This window comes from Barbus barbus (genome assembly GCF_936440315.1).
Source record: "Barbus barbus genome assembly, chromosome: 14".
In the NCBI taxonomy this organism is placed as follows: Eukaryota; Metazoa; Chordata; class Actinopteri; order Cypriniformes; family Cyprinidae; genus Barbus; species Barbus barbus.
Genome location: NC_136742.1, coordinates 31,974,815 through 31,996,043, shown reverse-complemented (window position 1 = coordinate 31,996,043; position 21,229 = coordinate 31,974,815). Strand labels below are relative to the sequence as shown.

The 21,229-nt window shown below is 36.6% G+C and overlaps 3 protein-coding genes across 5 annotated transcripts in view; 2 read left to right on the top strand and 1 right to left on the bottom strand.

Annotated features, from left to right (window-relative positions):
* The window catches only part of LOC306880072 (transcriptional repressor protein YY1-like), a 672,069-nt gene that overhangs the window by 156,697 nt on the left and 494,143 nt on the right, over window positions 1–21,229 (top strand). The gene's annotated exons all lie outside the window — the stretch shown is intronic.
* Window positions 1–21,229, bottom strand: part of LOC306880073 (peptidyl-prolyl cis-trans isomerase FKBP3-like) — a 391,610-nt gene that overhangs the window by 312,874 nt on the left and 57,507 nt on the right. The window lies entirely within an intron of this gene.
* Window positions 289–11,896, top strand: LOC306880183 (uncharacterized protein). The gene is made up of 8 exons (XM_079433517.1): window positions 289–426; window positions 3,410–3,836; window positions 6,373–6,678; window positions 7,311–7,421; window positions 8,493–8,648; window positions 8,729–8,760; window positions 9,425–9,559; window positions 10,112–11,896. The coding sequence occupies exons 2-8, from the start codon at window positions 3,494–3,496 to the stop codon at window positions 10,181–10,183; spliced, it is 1,155 nt and encodes a 384-aa protein (XP_079289643.1). The 5' UTR covers window positions 289–426; window positions 3,410–3,493; the 3' UTR covers window positions 10,184–11,896.

Genomic DNA, 21,229 nt, shown 5'->3' with positions numbered 1-21,229 from the left:
TTAAAATATATATTTATATACTTTTTAAATGATAAAACTCTTAAAAAAATTATTTGATTTAAAATCAAATTTTGGTTTGGATATGAGTATAAAATAATTTTCAAAAGAGTTGTGTCATTAAAAAGTACTTTAGAATATTAAAAATAAATAAATAGCAATAATCATTATTAATAACCATTAATAATAATAACCATTAATAATAATACTAGTAATAATAGCCTAATAATAATACAGTGCCGCTGCTATAATTGTGCAGTATTTCCGCGGCAGTCGTCTGCGCAGATCCTCGCGCGTCTGCAGATGATGAAGCAGCGCAAACTTGAGCGCAGCTCGATCTGACGCAGACACAATATAATGCCACTAAACACCGGTAACGGATGACAGGAGCACTGGACATGAGACTGGCGACGCGTTCACACACAGCAGGTGAGGATGAGCCTCATTAGCGTCTCTCTGTTTGTGTGCTTATAATGAAGCTGAGCAGTCAGTGTCTGCATGCATTAACGCATATGACTCGCGAGCGCGGTCGCAAACACATTCTGCGCTGTCAGGAATTACGCAGCAGTGATGATGACAATCCAGAAATCAGGCGTTCAGCGCCAGAGAACATGCATGTATTCATGTCTGTTTTATAGGACGCAAACAGAGCAATAATGATGAATGCACATAACTGCATGATAGAGTAGGGCGCATTGTCTCCGTGCTATTTTTAGACACCGGCAGTGAATTGCTGTAGTGTGTGTGTGTGTGTGTGTGTGTGTGTGTCAAGTTACTGCTGCAGAACTGAAAGAGTCATGTAGACTATTACAGAATGGATGCAGCACATAACATGAATATGCATTCACCAATTATTAATCTTGTTGTTGTTGTTTTTTACAGTCAATATTGCTCATTTTAAGTGTGCTATAAAATATTACAGAATTTTATAATTTTATTTTTGTTCCTTTGTAAATTCTATTCTTCTTATAAGCAGCATTTCAGACATGGCAGATTATTTTAATGGTAAAAATGCGACACGTCAAGCATCTCTTAAAGAAATGGTTCAGCTTTTTGTGAAATTCAGAGAAACTCATTAAAGGAAAACATGCATTACATTAACCCTCTGGCAGTTTGGTTTTAATCTGTTGTTTGAGCTCTTCATAAACTATAGTTTCGGTCAACGCTTGTTATGATGCTCAAGGCTGTAGAGTTTAGTAGAGACGCTCTGACATGATCCTATCAATATCACACACTAAATTATCACTAGCAATAATTTTGATCAAACAATGAAATGTCTGTTGTCTGCTGCAATGCCAAAATCAAACCTAGTGTTTGTTAAAGACGTCTAAGAATGTCTAAAGCAGTTCATGCTCATAATATGAAAATATAAACTTCACTGCAAAAAATTATTCTCTTCAAGATGAATTTACTGTACGAGTAAAATAACTTAAGATAGTCTTGTTTTCTGTAACAAAATATAAACATTTTGTTAGTTTTTGCTTAAAACAAGCAAAAATATCTGCCCATGGGGCAAGAAAAATAATCTTGTTTAGTCTTTGAATTAAGATTATTTTCCTTACCCCATTGGCAGATATCTTTGTTCGTTTTTAAGCAAAAACTAACAAAATTTTGATCATTTATTTTAGAAAACAAGACTTAATATCTTGTATCAAGTAATAATGCATTTTCTTGACAATAATTTACTTGTCAAGTAAATGCATCTTGATTCAAGAATGTTATTTATACTAGAAATCAAGACAAAAATACACTGAACAAAATTATAAACGCAACACTTTTGTTTTTGCCATTTTTCATGAGCTGAACTCAAAGATCTAAGACTTTTTCTATGTACACAAAAGGCCTATTTCTCTCAAATATTGTTCATAAATCTGTCTAAATCTGTGTTAGTGAGCACTTCTCCTTTGCTGAGATAATCCATCCACCTCACAGGTGTGGCATATCAAGATGCTGATTAGACAGCATGATTATTGCACAGGTGTGCCTTAGGCTGGCCACAATAAAAGGCCACTCTAAAATGTGCAGTTTTACTGTATTGGGGGGGGGGGGGTGTCCGAAAACCAGTCAGTATCTGGTGTGACCACCATTTTCCTCACGCAGTGCAACACATCTCCTTCACAAAGACTTGATCAGGTTGCCCACTCCTCTTCAATGGCTGTGCGAAGTTGCTGGATATTGTCAGGAGCTGGAACACGCTGTCGTATACGCCGATCCAGAGCATCCCAAACATGCTCAATGGGTGACTTGTCCGGTGAGTATACTGGCCATGCAAGAACTGGGATGTTTTCAGCTTCCAGGAATTGTGTACAGATCCGTGCAACATGGGGCCGTGTATTATCATGCTGCAACATGAGGTGATGGTCGTGGATGAATGGCACAACAATGGGCCTCAGGATCTCGTCACGGTATCTCTGTGCATTCATAATGCCATCAATAAAATGCACCTGTGTTCGCTGTCCATAACATACGCCTGCCCATACCATAACCCCACCACCACCATGGGCCACTCAATCCACAACGTTGACATCAGCAAACCGCTCACCCACACGACGCCATATACGCTGCCTGTCATCAGTCCTGTACAGTGAAAACCGGGATTCATCCGTGAGGAGAACACCTCTCCAAAGTGCCAGACACCATCGAATGTAAGCATTTGCCCACTCAAGTCGGTTACGATGACGAACTGCAGTGAGGTCGAGACCCCCGATGAGGACGACGAGCATGCAGATGAGCGTCCCTGAGATGGTTTCTGACAGTTTGTGCAGAAATTCTTTGGTTATGGAAACCGATTGTTGCAGCAGCTGTCCGGGTGTCTGGTCTCAGATGATCTTGGAGGTGAAGATGCTGGATGTGGAGGTCCTGGGCTGGTGTGGTTACACGTGGTCTGCGGTTGTGAGGCTGGTTGGATGTACTGCCAAATTCTCTGAAACGCCTTTGGAGATGGCTTATGGTAGAGAAATGAACATTCAATTCATGGGCAACATCTCTGGTGGACATTCCTGCAGTCAGCATGCCAATTGCACGCTCCCTCAAAACTTGTGACATCTGTGGCATTGTGCTGTGTGATAAAACTGCACATTTTAGATTGGCCTTTATTGTGGCCAGCCTAAGGCACACCTGTGCAATAATCATGCTGTCTAATCAGCATCTTGATATGCCACACCTGTGAGGTGGATGGATTATCTCGGCAAAGGAGAAGTGCTCACTAACACAGATTTAGACAGATTTGTGAACAATATTTGAGAGAAATAGGCCTTTTGTGTACATAGAAAAAGTCTTAGATCTTTGAGTTCAGCTCATGAAAAAATGGGGGCAAAAACAAAAGTGTTGCGTTTATAATTTTGTTCAGTGTACTAAGTAAGAAAATAATTTTTTGCAGTGTAATCTTGAACTGAGATGTTATCTTCTACAGGAAGCTAGTGTGCATTGGTGTTTCGGATCTGCTCACATTTAGCTTCGGTTTTGAGTCTTTTGGAATTCATGCAACGGATCCACAATGTTCACCGGTGCAACTTTCCCGAGTCTCCTCTTGGCGGCGCTCTGTCTCGTCAGCTGGGCCGCCCCATATGAGAGACGGATGGAGAACCTGGAACATGGAGAAGATAAAGGCTCCATTTCTCCGTCCTCTGGAGACTCTCACGTCTCTCTCTCGCTGACGACGCCTCCTGCTGGAGATCTGGAGAGAAGCCTCACGCTTCAGATCAACTCTTCTGAGGAGGACAGAGGACTGACTGCTTCAGCTCTCCTGCTAGACTCGCTGTCTGGATCCGGACCCAGCTTCAGCTCCAGACTGCTGGATGCCACCGACACCTGGACTGAAGCGGATCGTCTGAGGGCAGGTGAGTCAACGATGCAAAAATTATTTGTTTTGTTTTGTAGTATAAATATCTAAACATTCTTGAATCAAGATGCACTTACTGACAAGTAAAATGATTTAAGATATGTGACTCTGGAGCACAAATCCAGCCATAAGGGTCTATTTTTGAAACTGAGATTTGTTTTGATAGGACAATATTTGTCTGAGATACAACTATTAGAAAATCTGGAATCTGAGGGAGCAAAAAAATCTAAATATTGAGAAAATCTCCTTTAAAGTTGTTCAAATGAAGTTCTTAGCAATGCATATTACTAATCAAAAATGAAGGTTTGATATATTTATGGTAGGAAATTTACTAAATATCTTCATGGAACATGATCTTAATATCCTAATGATTTTTGTCATAAAAGAGAAATGTATAATTTTGATCCATACAATGTATTGTTGTCTATTGCTACAAATATACCTGTGTTACTCATGACTGCTTTTGTGCTGCAGGGTTGCATATTAAGTCTTGTATTAAAAAATAAATAAATAAAAAATAAAATAGGATATTTTCTTTTAAAATTTTATTTTTTTAAATAAAAAATAAATCTAAATTTTGTTAGTTTTTGCTTAAAGCAAACAAAAATATCTGGCAATGGGGTAATAAAAAGAATCTCAATTCAAAGGCTAAACAAAATAAAGATTATTTTTCTTGTCCCATTGGCAGATATTTTTGCTTGTTTTAAGCAAAAACTAACAATTTTTTTGTTGACAGGAAACAAGACATGATATCTTAAGTAATTTTACTTGTTCAGTAAATTCATCTTGATTCAAGAATTTGTAAATATTTATACTAGAAAACAAGACAAAAATACTAAGTAAGAGAATCATATGCGCTTCATAGAGGAAAACAAGCCATAGGCACATGATTGCGGGAAGTCGTGGCCTAATGGTTAGAGAGTCGGACTCGTAATCGAAAGGTTGCGGGTTCGAGTCTCGGGCCGGCAGGGATTGTAGGTGGGGGGAGTGAATGTCCAGCTCTCTCTCCACCCTCAATACCACGACTGAGGTGCCCTTGAGCAAGACACCGGACCCCCAACTGCTCCCCGGGCGCTGCAGCATAAATGCTGCCCACTGCTCCGGGTGTGTGTGTGTGTGTGTGTGTGTGTGCATTTGTTCACTACTCACTGCTGTGTGTGTGCACTTGGATGGGTTAAACGCAGAGCACCAATTTCGAGTATGGGTCACCATACTTGACAATACGTCACAACTTTAATGATATTCCTCAGATGCCGCTCATTAAAGGATTTTGGACACAGAACAGACTCAGTGGTTGAGTGTTTGTAATAATGTGGAGCAGCTCAGATCATCTGAAACGCTGGAGTTCATATTGAGATCTCTGACTTTTGAATACAGATTGAGCTTATTATCATTCAATTACTTGATATAAAATAAACATACTAAAATAATATAATAATATTTAAAAAATGACTTTATTTTAACTAGTGGTCAAGGCAGCATTTCTCATTTCTGTTAAGTTTAAGCTGAAATACTAAAACAACTCAAACTAAAAAAAAAAGAAAACTAAAACTAAACACTGAAACTTGACAAAAGGCAAAATGCACAACAAAAGTACTAAAACTTAAAAAATTAAGCTATGTTTTTGTCATTTTTATTAGTTTTTCATCTTTTTTTAAATATATAGTTTTAATTAATTTTCATTTCAGTTGAGAAATCTTTATAGCTGAAATAAAATAAGTTTAAGTTTTTTATTTGATCTTATGTAATCAAAATGTGCTTTAATGGTTATAGTTTGAGTTTTACATTAACTGTAATAACCCTGATTTAAAACATTAAACTATAAGAGTATTCAGACAGATAAGAGTAAATCACACTGAATGCTGCTGCTGCCGCTCCACTTTGAGTTTGAACCCCAGCGGACGCCGCCGGCAGCCTAATTACTTTCTATTTTGAGAGCTACTGGAGGAAAGTGGAGCTGACTGCTAAAAGAGGCGTCTGCACCACACACTAACTCCGTTTGCTCGTGCTTTGATGTTGTTGGTTCACAGTTTCTGAAACTGAGTCAACATCAAGTCCAAACTGCTTTCTCAGAACGGGTCAAATATCAGTTCAGTCATTGTTTCATGCTGCTGTTGAAAACATTAATGCATCAATAGTTATGGAAATGACAGAAAATGCAGACTTCTTCTCAAAGTGGGAATGCTATGATGCATGAAATGCAGCTTGAGAAACTATCTGCTTTGGTCCATTTAGTTCACTTTACAAAACAGATAGCAATCATTATTGACTGAGCAGCATATGTAGTTCTTGTATGCGAGTTATATATCAGGTTGCACTTCCTTTTCCTTAATTTTATATTCAGCTAAAAAACTTAAACTTAGTTTATTTCAGTTACATTTCAGTCTCGATTAATTTCAAATACATTTAAAATATTAATGAAACCTGTAGTAAGATTGCAGGGGTTTTCTGAGAATCTGAGAAGATATTGTGATTGGACTGCTTAAATATTTCTTGTAAATCAGTGCATTTTCCTGTTGTACTTCCTTCTACAGAGGAAGTGACCGTCTTGCCCTCGTCTCAAGACGTCGGCACTGAGGCCACCATGTCCTCCGAAGACCTTCCTCTGATTTTTGAGCCGTTCGAGGACGTCACGCCGGCCAGAGCATCATCCGAACCGTCTGTCGCCATGACGCCAGCGGCCGTAACCGCGGGAGACGCAGAGCTGGAGCGGATGGTGTCCATGGATACAGACCACACTTCCTCTGATGTCCGTCTCTCAGGAGCGCTGGAGACGTCTGGAGCAAGAGAGCCAATCACAGAGTCCCATCCAGCAGAGGAGCATCATGGGACGACACAACGTGAGAATATATAACAGCAGAGATGATGCAGCTTCACTCTGGTTCTCTCCACTATTTTGATGTTTTGGATTATTGCAGAAAAGGAGCTCTGTGACCCACAAAAGTTTATGATTCTTCACAAATTATAGGAATAGTTCAATAAAAATTCAAATGTGTTCACCCTCAGTTCATCTGAGATGTAGATGAGTTTGTTTCTTCATCAGGTTTGTAGAAATGTGTCTCTGCATCAGTGTCTCAGCAATGGATGCTCTGCAGTGAATGGGTGCCGTCAGAATGAGAGTCCAAACAGCTGATAAAAACATCACAATAATCCACACCACTCCAGTCCATCAGTTAACATCTGGAGAAGACAAAAGATCAAACACATCCAGCAACACACTCATAACCCTCAACTCATTCTGACGGCACCCATTCACTGACACTTGTAACCATTCAAAGAATCCCACTGACTTCAGGCTGATAGAACTGAAAGTGCTAAAACGCTTGTGTTGGCCTACAGAAATATGCCATGCCTTTACACACACAACATGTGCTGTTTAAAAACAGACTGTAAGCTCTGATATAGATTGTTTATATTCTGTAAACGATTTAAAAGTTGTGCAGTTATTTGAGCATTCTGATTGGTCCAGCAGGTGATGACATCACACAGAGTGCCGTTACCCATCAGGCTCTGGGGGGCTCTGAGGTCGCTCACTTACCAGCGTCAAAACCAAAGACAGACACACAATATCCCAAAATTAAAGGTTTGTAAAAGCAAGTTTTTAAGGCGAGTGTCACGGGACGTGGTTGTAGTAAAGCACACGAGGACGGGAGTAGACGTAAAGGAGTTTTTAATGAGCTTCAACACACGTATACCATTCAAAATAACATTAAACTGAGACAATGAACATACAGAAACAGAAGTCTTATAAAGACAAGGAAACAAAGCAGCAAACCAGATGAGTGATCTGAAAGAACAACCATTAACTAATAGGAACAGGAACAAAACCAAATAAGGAAAAACAGGAACTCGTGACAGCCAGACACTGCAGGTGAATAGGGTAAAAAAATTCATTATTAGTTATCTCCTTACTTACCCAGTTGATTCATTACACTGATAAGTGCAAACAGTTTTTGTATTACAAGTTGTCTAAAATATTTGGTTTAAATATGCAAATGAGGCATTATTTAATGAAATATGAGATCATTTGCATACATTTCTAGTACAAAAAAATCTAAACTGAATTCTTCAAAATTAAATAATATTATAGTCAAATGTTTTTACAGAGGGATCTCATTTTTGTCACTCCATTATTCAGAAAATACTTACAACAGACAGAAAACTATATATTTTCAAAATTTTGGGGAGAATAAAATGTTATATATAATCAAGCAAATTACATATGAATAAAAACCCTCTGTAAAAACCTTCAGGATACAGAATAAAATTGTAAAGGTGTGTGAAAGTGCTACGGAAATGTAGATTTATGGCTCGGTGTAGGAGAAAAAACTTGTTTTGAGAAAACAGCCTTTAAAAATATGTGTTGTAATTGAAATAATTGACACAACACTGCAAAAAATTATTGTCTTGTTTTCTAGTATAAATATCTAAACATGCATTTTACCTGCAAGTAAAATTATTTAAGATATTAAGTCTTGTTTTCTAAAAAAAAAACAATATCAAAATTTTGTTAGTTTTTGCTTAAAACAAACAAAAATATTTTTATTTGTTTTAAGGAAAAATTAACAAAATTTTGATATTTTGAAAACAAGACTTAATAAATCATTTTACTTGTCAAGTAAATGCATCTGAGCTGAACGTCTCTGTCTTCCAGAGGAGCCCGATGAAGATGAGGAGGACGAGGAGATGGACTCTGAGGAGGAGGAGAGTGAAGAGGACCTGAAAGAGAGCACCATCGCACCCCACAGCCGTCCACCGTACAGCCTGATCCCTCCTCCTCCGGTCTGGGTGCAGCGGAACCAGGGCCTGGGTGAGAACCGGCCACGCTTATGTTCATCTCATCTGTTATTCATCATTAATAACGAGAGCTCATTCTCTGTCTGTTTGCAGTGCGGAGCTGGGTTGAGCTTATAAGAGAGAAGGTACAGCTCATTGTTTTCATATTGATGCTTTCAATCCACAACACTGGAGAAATGCACAAATATTACCAGTCAAACGTTTGAAAGAAGTCTCTTCTGCTCACCAGGACTGCATTTATTTGATCAAAAATACAGTAAAAATTGTGAAATAGTTTTGTAGTTTAAAGCAGCTGTTTTCTATGTGAATATGTGTTAAAGTGTAATGTATTTCTGTGATCTGCAGCTGTATTTTCAGCATCATTACTGCAGTCTTCAGTGTCACATGATCTTCAGAAATCATTATAATATACTGATTTACTGCTCAACAAACATTTCTGATTATTATCAGTTGAAAACATTATTTATAAAGTTTGGAATAATTATGATTTTTATGAAGTCTCTTATGTTAACCAAGGTTGTATATATTTTATAATATATAAAATATATGATATAATTCATATAATCATATAATATTTATACACATAATATTATAATATTTAGTGCAAGGCAAGGATTAATTGATTTTCTGTTCGTACGTTCATTCTATGAATCAAAGGTACGCATATTAGAGATATGATCATAAGATCAAATTTAGGATGGTTTCTATGCAACATTTTATAAATGAGGCCCCTGGTGAGCAGAAGAGACTCTTTGAGAAAGACTGAAGCTCTCTGCTGGTCTCTCATAGGCTGGTTATGTCTCAGGGATGTTGGCTCCGGTCGGGATTGGAATAGCCGGAGCTCTTCTGCTGGTCGGTGCTCTGTACAGCATCAGAGTGATCCATCGCAAGAGGAGGAACAGTTTCAAACACCAGAGGAGGAAGGTACGGCGGTCACAGCCAAGCTTAATCTCAGAATCATGATTGTCAAACACTACAGTTCTATCATATTTGACCCTGGGTCAATTGTTTTTATTGAGAGTTATGCATCATCTGAGAGCTGAATAAATAATCTTTCCATTGATGTATGGTTTGTTATGATAGGACAATATTTGGCTGAGATACAACTATCTGAAAATCTGGAATCTGAGGCAGCAAAAAAATCTAAATATTGAGAAAATCTCCTTTAAAGTTGTTCAAATGAAGTTCTTAGCAATGCATATTACTAATCAAAAATGAAGTTTTGATATATTTACAGTAGGAAATTTACTAAATATCTTCATGGAACATGATCTTAATATCCTAATGATTTTTGTCATAAAAGAGAAATGTATAGTTTTGATCCATACAATGTATTGTTGTCTATTGCTACAGATATACCTGTGTTACTCATGACTGCTCTTGTGCTGCAGGGACACATATGAGCTCCTGGCAGCTTCATCTTTCATGCATTACCTTTTAATCTTGTGATTTATGTTGAATGTTGATGATTTGTAGCCTCCCAGAGAAGTGCGCAGCGGACCAGACAACGCCATGCTGCTGGCGGACAGCTCAGAAGACGAGTTCTGATGATCTGGAATCATCTGTGATATGAACAACAGCGTTTCACAAATACTAACGAGAAAACACAGTCAGTACATTTAGAAATGCATTTTTCTTTCAGAAGCGCAATATGCTTTTTTCTTCAACTGCATCCAGACTGTTTTGAGAAACTGAGAAAGTGAACCTTTAAAATCCTCAAAACAGGGTTATTTTAGTATCACTGAGATGATATTAATATTTTGAATCACTTTGTATTTCTATATTTTCTGTATTCATTTTAATTTTGGTTAATCTTGTAGTCATTTCGTTGTTGTTTTTTTGTCATTTTAAGTAGTTTGTTTTATACATTTCCATAGTCCATATAGTTTTTACAAATTTTTATTTTATTTTTATACATCAAGTAACTAAATGAAAATGAGAAATTTTATCTAGGCAATTAGCTGAAATAAAAAGTTTTTTTTTCCTCCAAGTAACAAAAATGTGTGTTTTTAACTGGTTTTTAACGTTTTGTCATGGTTTTAGTTTCAGTTTTAGTGAACTACAGTAACCTGTCTTAAATAAAGCGTAATTATTTTATCTTCAACTGCATCCACACTTTTTGGAGAAACCATGTAAAATGAACTGGATTTAAAATCTTCAAAACAGTGTTACTTTAGTATCACTGAGATGATATTATAAGTTTTATTAATCTTTTGAATCACTTTTCATTTCTATATTTTCTGTTTTCATTTGAACTTTGGTTAAAGTCATTTTGCTGTTTTATTGTGTCATTTTTAGTACTTTTTATTTTTTAAATATATGTCCATATAGTTTTTATTAATTTTAATTTCAGTTTTAACTTTTGTTCTATAAGTACGTGGACTAAATGAACATGAGAAATTTTATCTTGGCAATTAGCTGAGATTAAAAAATAAATAAATAAATTGTCAAGTTCCAAAAAAGTGTTTTTTTTTATGTTTTTTATTATTATTGTTTTTTTATGGTTTTAGTTTCAGGTTTAGTTAGCTATAGTAACCTGTTTTAAGCATCAAATATTAATTTTCAGTAGCTCAAAACAGTTAATTGTCAATTATTCCACTTGTAAAACTACATATGTGTTGATTTAAAACACATAAAATATATAGAATTACTTTCTACCACTGAAGTATCTGCTGTAAGACGGCATCATTTGAGATCAAACATTAATAACACGTCAAACATCCGTCAGAATCCAGTATTAAACAGTGATATAGTGATATAATAATAGTGCTTTCATTCATCACGGCTCATCTGAAAACTCAAGACTCACAATGCTTTACCAATTCAGCAAGAAATGCTGCTTTAGGACAATATCTATAAAATAAAACATAATTTAGAAAATATTAAATTTTTAGATATTAAAATGAATCCTCTAAATTAAAGCACTCATGCTTTATAAAATAAACGATGATTAAAACAGTTTATAAACTCTTTGATCTAATGTTGTACATACAGTATATAGGATGTTTTGACTGTAAATATGATTGTTATGATGTTGTTTTCATGTTGTAATGATGACAATCTGATGTGTGCAGTTCTATATGAACTATGTGACGTGTTTCTGTTTCATTTGATGATGGAAATCTGATCAGAATCATAAATTCACTGCAGGCTTCTTATGGTGTTTTGTGAACGTTGTGAAATATCTTTACAGTAAGAGGATGATCATGAAGAATCACAGCACACCACTGTAAATACACTCAAATAAAATCTCTAATCATGTACTTTTGCAGTGCCGTCTTTTGCAGTTAACATTATTGATTAATTAACACAACACTTGTGGTGTTCCTTCCTGATCAAAAATGACTGTTTTCTTTCAGTTTGCACAGGTTTTGTGCTTCTTTATGGAGCTGGTTGTTCATAGGCTTCATTGACCTGAGCTCATGTTTGTTTATATAATATGCAGCAAGTTTAATGAATAAAGTCAAGTCATCTTTATTTATATAGCGCTTTTAACAGTACAGATTGTGTCAAAGCACTTAACAGTATCAGATTGGAGGATAGAGTGTCAGTAATGTATAAAAATAAGATTAAACACTCAATTTTCAGTTAAAGGCATTTCATTATTGAGTTCAGAGATTCATTGTCTAGATCAGTTTAGTTTAATATAGTATCTGTGAAATCAAACTGACGATAATCGCTAGAAATGAAGTGTCCCCAGCTGAGCAAGCCAGAGGCGACAGCGGCAAGGAACCAAACTCCATCAGAGACAGAATGGAGAAGAAACCTTGTGAGAAACCAGACTCAGTCGGGGAGTTCTCCTCTGGCCAGGACTTAATGTTTTAATTAAAATTTTAAATGTATAAATGTATTTAAGGGAAGGGGTGTGTGGCCAAGTATAGTGACCCATACTCTGAATTTGTGTTCTGCATTTAACCCATCCAAGTGTACACTCAGTAGTGAACACACACCTGGAGCAGTGGGCAGCTAATGCTGCGGCGCCCGGGGAGCAGTTGGGGGTTCGGTGCCTTGCTCAAGGGTCTCACCTCAGTCGTGGTATTGAGGGTGGAGAGATATTCACTCCCCCACCTACAATCCCTGCCGGACCTGAGACTCGAACCCTTACAAGTCCAACTCTCTATCCATTACGCCACGACTGCCCTAATAAGCATAAATGTATTTCTATTTTACATTGTTGCAATTTCTATTTTCTATTTTATTATATTTTAAATGGAATTTAAATGCTTCCATATATTTTTCTCTAAGAAGGAATATAATTGCGAGGATACTACCTTTTCTAGTATCTTTGACAGAAAAGGGAGCTTTGAGATCGGTCTGTAATTAACTAGATCTTTGAGAGGCTTAATAACAGCCAATTTGAAGGTTTGGGGGACATAGTATCCTAATGACAGTGATGAATTAATAATAGCCAAAAGAGGATCTATGACTTCTGGAAGCAGCTCTTTTAGCAGTTTAGATGGAATAGGGTCTAACATACATGTTGTTGGTTTAGATGATTTAACAAGTTTACACAATTCCTCCTCTCCTATAGTAGAGAATGAGTGGAATTGTTCCTCAGGGGATCTATAGTGCACTATCTGATGCGATACTGTAGCTGACGGCTGCATGGTTACAATTTGATCTCTGATTGAATCGATCTTAGAAGTAGTTCATAAAGTGATTACTGCTGTGCTTTTGGGAAATGCCAACACCTGTTGATGCTTTATTTTTCGTTAATTTAGTGACTGTATTGAATAAATACTGGAGGTTATGTTTGTTTTCTTCTAGAAGAGATGAAAAGTAAGCAGATCTGGCTGTTTTTAATGCTTTTCTGTAGGATAGGGTATTTTCCCACCAGGCTATACGAAATACCTCTAGTTTTGTTTTCCTCCATCTGCGCTCCATTTTCCGGGCTGCTCTCTTTAAGGTGCGAGTGTGCTCATTATACCACGGAGTCAGACTGTTTTATTTGATCTTCCTTAAGCGTAAAGGAGCAACTGTATCTAAAGTGCTAGAAAAGAGAGAGTCCATAGCTTCTGTTACATCATCAAGTTTTTCTGCGCTGTTGGATATGCTGAGGAATTGAGATAAATCAGGAAGATTACTTACAAAGCAGTCTTTTGTGGTAGAAGTGATGGTTCTTACCATACTTGTAACAAGGAGTAGAATTTACAGTTTTAGCTATATGGAGTTTACACAAGACTAGATAATGATCTGAGATATCATCGCTTTGCTGCAGAATTTCAACACCATTAACATCAATTCCATGTGACAGTATTATGATTTCCACAATGAGTAGGTCCTGGCACGTGTTGTCTAACCCCAATAGAGTTCAGAATGTCTATGAATGCTGATCCTAATGCATCTTTTTCATTATCGATATTAAAAAATAGGAAATATATTCTTAAATATGCTAATACAGTGAAAGAGATACTGCTAAACACACACAGGTGGCGCTGTTGGTGCTGTAATTCTGATTCAGTCTATACAAAACAATTATGTTTGCAACAATCCAATATTCCTCTTTTCATTTCACACTCGACATGACAACAGGACTGGAAAACTTTGCACAGTACTACAGTCTGAATAATACAATGCACACATATATATCATGCATCCTTGAAAAAAAACATTATTTTATATATTTAAATAATTTAATTTCTATCTGTCTCTTGAGTCTTTATTTACATTTGCAGCAATTCTGTTCCATGCTTTTGTCATTTTTATTGGTATTTTTTTTTTACCATTGAGTTTAATTCATTTTTTCTTCAGTTTTAAACAAACTTATTTCTGTTAGTTGCAAAGGCAACATTTCTCAATTTGATTTATTTGTATTATATTTTATTTGATTTCAGTTTTATAAAATAATTTTTAACTATGATACACAAATGCAGACATGAATCTGAGCAGAGCTTTGGCAGCTGTATTTAACTTCAGGATTCACACAGTAATAAGAGTTTCGTCTGTGTCATTAAACCAGGCGCGCTATTATTCACTAAAGCTGTAAAAAGCAATAAAAGCTGCTTAATGTCATGCATTACAGTGGGGTTGTGCTTAAATCGCTGTAACACAGCTTCATGTGGCTTCTGTGCTTTATTCACTGTAGTCCAGGGGTAGGCAACATCGGTCCTGGAGTGCTGCTGTATGTAGAGTTTAGCTCCAACCCTAATCAAACACCCTAATCTAGCTCTTACTAAGCATTACTACAAACTTCCCAGCAGGTGTGTTGAGGCAAGCTGGAGCTAAACTCAGGACACCGGCCCTCCAGGACTGAGTTTGGACAGCCCTGGATTAACACATCCATTCTTAAATAATAATAAATCCAGCGGCCTCTAGTGGTGAACTCATGCGATCTCATTCTAATTCAGATTGACACAGTATTATGTATTAGCCTCAACTAATATACAGGGGTTCTGCAGGCGTTATGAAGGTAAAACTAAAACTTTTTAAGAAGTAAACCGAATGTAACACAATGTCAATATTTTCTCCAAAGGTATAATCAATGCTTTAAAGTTTTAAAAAGACACCACTTCCAATGCATCTCCATTACTTTTTCATTCATTTTGCAAAAAAAAAAAAAAAAATCAATAAAACAAATGCATGGATTGAATATGTGTGCTTCCAAACACTATAACATGAAAACTACTTTTACTGTACCTTGATCACTCCGCAAAAAAGTGCTGTTCTTCCTCAGTATTTTATCTGAACATCTTCAAATCAATATACATTTACTGGAAAAGCAAAAGGACACAAGAAGTCTTGCTTTATGAGAAACTGATCAAAATGAAGTGAGTTTACAATTAAAACAAAAATCTGCCAATGCGTTCAGAAAAATCATCTTGATTTAAAGAGAAAATGGCTATTTACAGATATTTTGTTCTCATTTTAAGCAAAAACTCATTTTGTTGAGTTTCTCAGAAAACAAGACTGCATATCTTCATGTTGCATCTCCAATAAATGCATCTTGATTTAAGGATGTTTTTTGTTGTTTTTCTGGAAAACAAGACAAAAGCACACAATAAAGCATTCATGCAATGCATTTTTTTGTAGTGCATGCAACATTTAATGCAATGACTAAGACTTTGGACCTTTTTCATTTTGTGAATGTAAATATAAATGAATACAAATGTAAAGAATTGAAGCGAAACAGTCTGTCTGTATGCAAAGATCACTTTTATTCATGTCATGATTTGTGATTGTCAGTGCACCTTGAGTTTAAGCATCGGTTTGGATCGGTCCGCTGTGAGAAAGCAGCCGCTCGTACAGGTTTAAGTGCATTGTGGCAGTGGTAAGGTCAAAGGTCAGGACTCTTGACTGAGATCGAGGTTTTATTCAGTGGGTCAAACACAAGGTGCAGCATCTTCACATCTCATTCCAAAGGGACAAAAACAACAACAATCCAACAGTTTTTCACGCCATCCAGTGTGGGACTACATCATACAAAAGCAAACACGACCGATCCCGTCTGCGGTTTACTGAAACACACACGCGTTTGCGCTGGAAATGCCATTCCCGTTGACCTCTGAGAGAGAAAACCCTGTGGACGGCGATGCAGGCACATATTCGACAATCCTAACCCTGCTAACCACGCTTGTAAACTTGGACTAGTGTAAACCTGAGCTGACCCGTCGCCAGGTCGAGAATGAGTGGAACAGCATTTACTGGAGCTCGTTTGGAAGACGTAGAGACACAGAGTTGGATTTTCTGCTACAAAACGCCACGGATTCTCCGTTTCAAGCATAGATTGTGATGTCTAAGGAACACAGGCTGTCAACGACCCCTTTCTCAGTCTCAGAGAACTAGAGTAGCCAACATTTGAAGTGGATCAAAACCTTTCATCAAAGTTGTCCTAAAACTAAAATGCGGTCTTGTCTTGATGAACGGCTTCGATCCACTTCAAATGTTGACTCTTGTAGTTTAAGGGAAGCAGCAATTCCAGAGGAAAGCAACAGATCACCCAAAAATGAAAGCATGACCGTTATGTAGCCGGTTGAAAATCAATTCAAATCTGTTGAGATGTTAAACGAATCGCGATGTATGTATCTCTGAGGAGAACTGACTGTCTTTAGAAAAGTTTAGATGGTATTTTCTGTTCATTTAGCCTCTGTATAATGTGTTTGCGCTGCTTTGTTTACAGCAATAATCAAGAAAACACTATCGCTGCTGTCCCATAAGCGCCCCCTGCTGGCTTTAAATCAGCTCGTCGGCTGTTTCTGTTTCGTTTACATGTTTTATGTAGTATACTTTCACAAAACTAAAGTCAGACCTTTCTCTTTTTGTTCAAATTTCAGAATTTGATTTAGATTAAAAATGTTTGCAGCTTCTTTGTTTGGATTGTGATTAAAACACAGTTTTTGCCTCTAATTTTAAATGGAAAGAGCACAAAGCCTTGATTTGTTTATATGAACATATGTTTTATTTGTGTTGTTTTTTTAATTCAATTTAGTTTTGTTATTTGACATATTTCAGTTTCACAAAGAAATGTGCAGCATTTTGTCCAAGCAATAATAAAAGGAGACCTTATCAATTATAATTTTGTTGTTAAAAAACAAATTGAGAAGATGATACCATGTTATTAGTGTTGTGAATCGTATTGCATCATCCAATTAGTCACATCCCTACCATTATTCCGATCCAAACCCGTATGAATGCAGTCTTCATGCAGCTCTTTTCTCTTAAAATCAGTGGCATTTTAGTGTTAATGACGTTAAATGTGGTGCAATGCACCAATGCAGCATTTTTAATATGAATATGATCTGTGGTGGAGATTCAGTGCATAGTGATTTAAAGCATCATATCATTTGAAATATAGTGCATATTTATTTTTTGTAACATATTTTATGTCTTTTTCTCTTTGCATGAAAAGAGCTGCATCAAGATTCTTCAAAAGGTTCCTTTTGTTGTTTTCCCCACACATACCGTAAATGCTCGTTCATTTTTAGGTAATCTGTTGCAGAGATTTGAGAATGCAAGGAACTGGCTACTGCAACGAAGCCCTGTTTCTAGCGTCCTAGAAAGCAAACAATCAAGCACGCGCCGCATCTCGTAAACACAATTTAGAACGAGCGAAAAGTAATCCAAACGCTTTATCGGCCTGTAAAAAATACGGTCATGAACTGAGGTCTGTTCTACAGCTTGTGAGGTAAAGTAGAGCTATTCTGTCTCTAAACCCTGCAATACAAAGCTTTGTCAAGTGCTTAGCTTATAATGCTCAGAGATGCACAGTGCGAGGTGTGCAGGCATACGTGTAACGATTATCATCCAAATACCAGCCCGTGTCATTGTTCTGGTGACGCTTTAGAAATATAACTTTCATCAATAACATTTTTACACTGGAATTTTAATTAAAAGTAGTTCACCCAAAAATGAAAATGTGCTGAAAATTCACCATCAAGATCAGGATGAGTGTGTTTCTTCATCAGGTTTGTAGAAATGTGTCTCTGCATCAGTGTCTCAGCAATGGATGCTCTGCAGTGAATGGGTGCCGTCAGAATGAGAGTCCAAACAGCTGATAAAAACATCACAATAATCCACACCACTCCAGTCCATCAGTTAACATCTGGAGAAGACAAAAGATCAAACTAATCCAGCATTAAGATGTTTTTAACTAAAATACAAGTCCATAATCCATAAAAACTCTTCCTCCAGTGAAAAAGTGCATCTGCTGTTGTCTCTCGCATCAAAATCCAGCCACATATTTGTTTAGAGCTGTTTTGATCTGTTCAGATTTCTCTCCTGATTCAGACCAGAACACTTTATCACTGGAGGAAGCGTTATTATGGATTATGAACTTGTGTTTTAGTTAAAAACATCTTAATGCTGGATTAGTTTCAGCTTTTATCTTCTCCAGATGTTTACTGATGGACTGGAGTGGTGTGGATTATTGTGGTGTTTTTATCAGCTGTTTGGACTCTCATTCTGACGGCACCCATTCACTGCAGAGCATCCATTGCTGAGACACTGATGCAGAGACACAATTCTACAAACCTGATGAAGAAACTAAATCTGGGATGATCTGAGGGTGAGCACACTTAAATTTTGGGGAGAAACATTCCTTTCAAAGTTGTGACAGCTAACTGCAACAATTTTCTACAGTGCACTAATATGCATAACAGATCATTAGTCATTTTCTGAACGTATAAGCGCATCATAAAGTGTTCATTCGTGATCAAATTCATCATAAAGCACTACCAGCCTTTTAGAAGCGAAACAATCAAAGATTTTCCAGCAGTGCAGTGAAGTTCAGCGCAGAACAATCACAATTAAAATCAGTGTTTAAAATCATCGTTAGCACCAGGGAGATTGGAGACGGTAACTAAGCGCCGTACATTCATCACACGGATTGAGCGCTCGCTGCAAAAAATGACTGTCTTAGTATTTTTATCCTGTTTTCTAGTTTAAATATTCTAAAGATTCTTGAATCAAGATGCATTTACTTGACGAGTGAAATATTAATGATTAAAATGTTGTTAGTTTTTGCTTAAAACAAGCAAAAATATCTGTCAATGGTGTAAGAAAAATAATCTTAATTCAAAGACTAAACAAGATTATTTTTCTTACACCATTGACAGATATTTTTGCTTGTTTTAAGCAAAAACTAACAACATTTTAATCATTTTTCAGACTTAATATTTCACTTGTCAAGTAAATGCATCTTGATTCAAGAATCTTTAGAATATTTAAACTAGAAAACAGGATAAAAATACTAAGTAAGAGAATAATTTCTTGCATTTTTTCATGGTTTGCTGTCGCGTCGGAGAATTCTGTCTTCAGCAAGCTCTCCTGGACTCAAATCATATCATGTACAGAAAATAATATATATATATATATATATATATATATATATAGAGAGAGAGAGAGTTATATATAATCTATATACTGCTATATGTGAAACACTTGTATATAAAACAATCTGACCTTAAGTCAAAAGTTTAGTAACACAGTCATGTAGAAAAATATGACATCTTGACAATCCCAAACAACTACGGCATATACTGCAGCTACAACTGTCATTAAATGCTAAAACAATCAGAAGAAGAAACAGAAGAAGAATCTAAAACCAAAAGAAAAGAAGAAAACAAACTGAATCACAAGGCCAGGTCGAGCCATGTTTGAGCTGAAGGAAGGGAAGTACTCGGCTCGAACCGCTTCGTGTCCTAGTCGCTTCATTCTACAGGGTTTATTGCTGAAAACAAGAGTTGTAATAAAGGATTTTCTAGTGTGTGCGGTGTGAGATGTTGAGGTTCGGTCCGTGTACTGAGAGCGCTGGAGGCCGTGGAGGAGCGAAAGGAGTCAATCTAGTTCGCTTCAGTCCCATTTTGGTGGTTTGGGACTGTATTACAAACCAATGCTGCCTTCAAGTGCTGCTGATGGAAATCACAATCAGTGACTGTTGTCTGGTCCAAATGCATTCATTCCTGAAGCTTTTTAGCACTAATGCAACAAAACAACACGGGATTCGCCACATTAGCACTAGCATTCGGGAGGATTTTTCATAAAGTCTCTTCTGCTCACCAGGACTGCATTTATTTGATCAAAAATACAGTAAAAATTGTGAAATATTATTACAATTTAATAAGTGTTTTCTATGTGAATATGTGTTAAACTGTAATGTATTTCTGTGATCTGCAGCTGTATTTTCAGCATCATTACTGCAGTCTTCAGTGTCACATGATCTTCAGAAATCATAATAATATACTGATTTACTGCTCAACAAACATTTCTGACTATTATCAATGTTGAACACAGTTGTGCTGCACAATATTTCTGTGGAAACCGTGATACACTGATTCACTAAAGTGAATCAACGCTACACATAAGAGAGAGGAGATCTGCAATCGCAGCTGATGCAGTGATTTACACCACATATTTTTGGCAACATTAGATTGTTAGTGGAACAATAAAGGTCACACTACTGAAACCTAGTTAAAGGGACAGTTACCCGGAAAAGACCATTCTGTCCCCATTTACGTTCCTCATGTTGTTCAAGACATGAGTTCTTTTCTTACATTGAACACAAAAGAAGATATTTCGCAGAATGCTGGGAACCAAATAGCTGACGGTCGTCATTTAATTCCATAGTATTTTTTTTGTCGTACTATAGAAGTCAGTGGCTGGCAGCAACAGTTTGGTTCCAAACATTGAAATATTGTTTCACTGAAGAAAGAAACTCATGCAAGTTTGACTGACATGAGTAAATGATGACAGAATTATGATTTTTGGCTAAACCATCACATTAGTATTCATCGAGTTGGCACTTAAAGATATAAATTATGAGACTTGAAGGCAGCATATTTCTACCTATATTAATTATATGATCTATTTTGATACGCATAGTGGAATTTATTCAGTAAATGTGTTCCCATTGTAGTTTATGCGCATGTTTTCTTATCGTATAAAAAGTTTAACCTACTTATTTGTGTGCATAAGTTCTTAGAAAAAATGCATAAATATTTTTAGCATTTATGCACATCTTTGCATTTCCGTTCAGCATTTTTTTATGCGATATTCCAAAATGCGCATAAAATAGGTGGATGGAAACAGCTATTGAGAAATTGTAACGTAAGCATGTTATAGACTTTTCATTAAGCCCCTAAAGAATCCTCTGTGACCCTG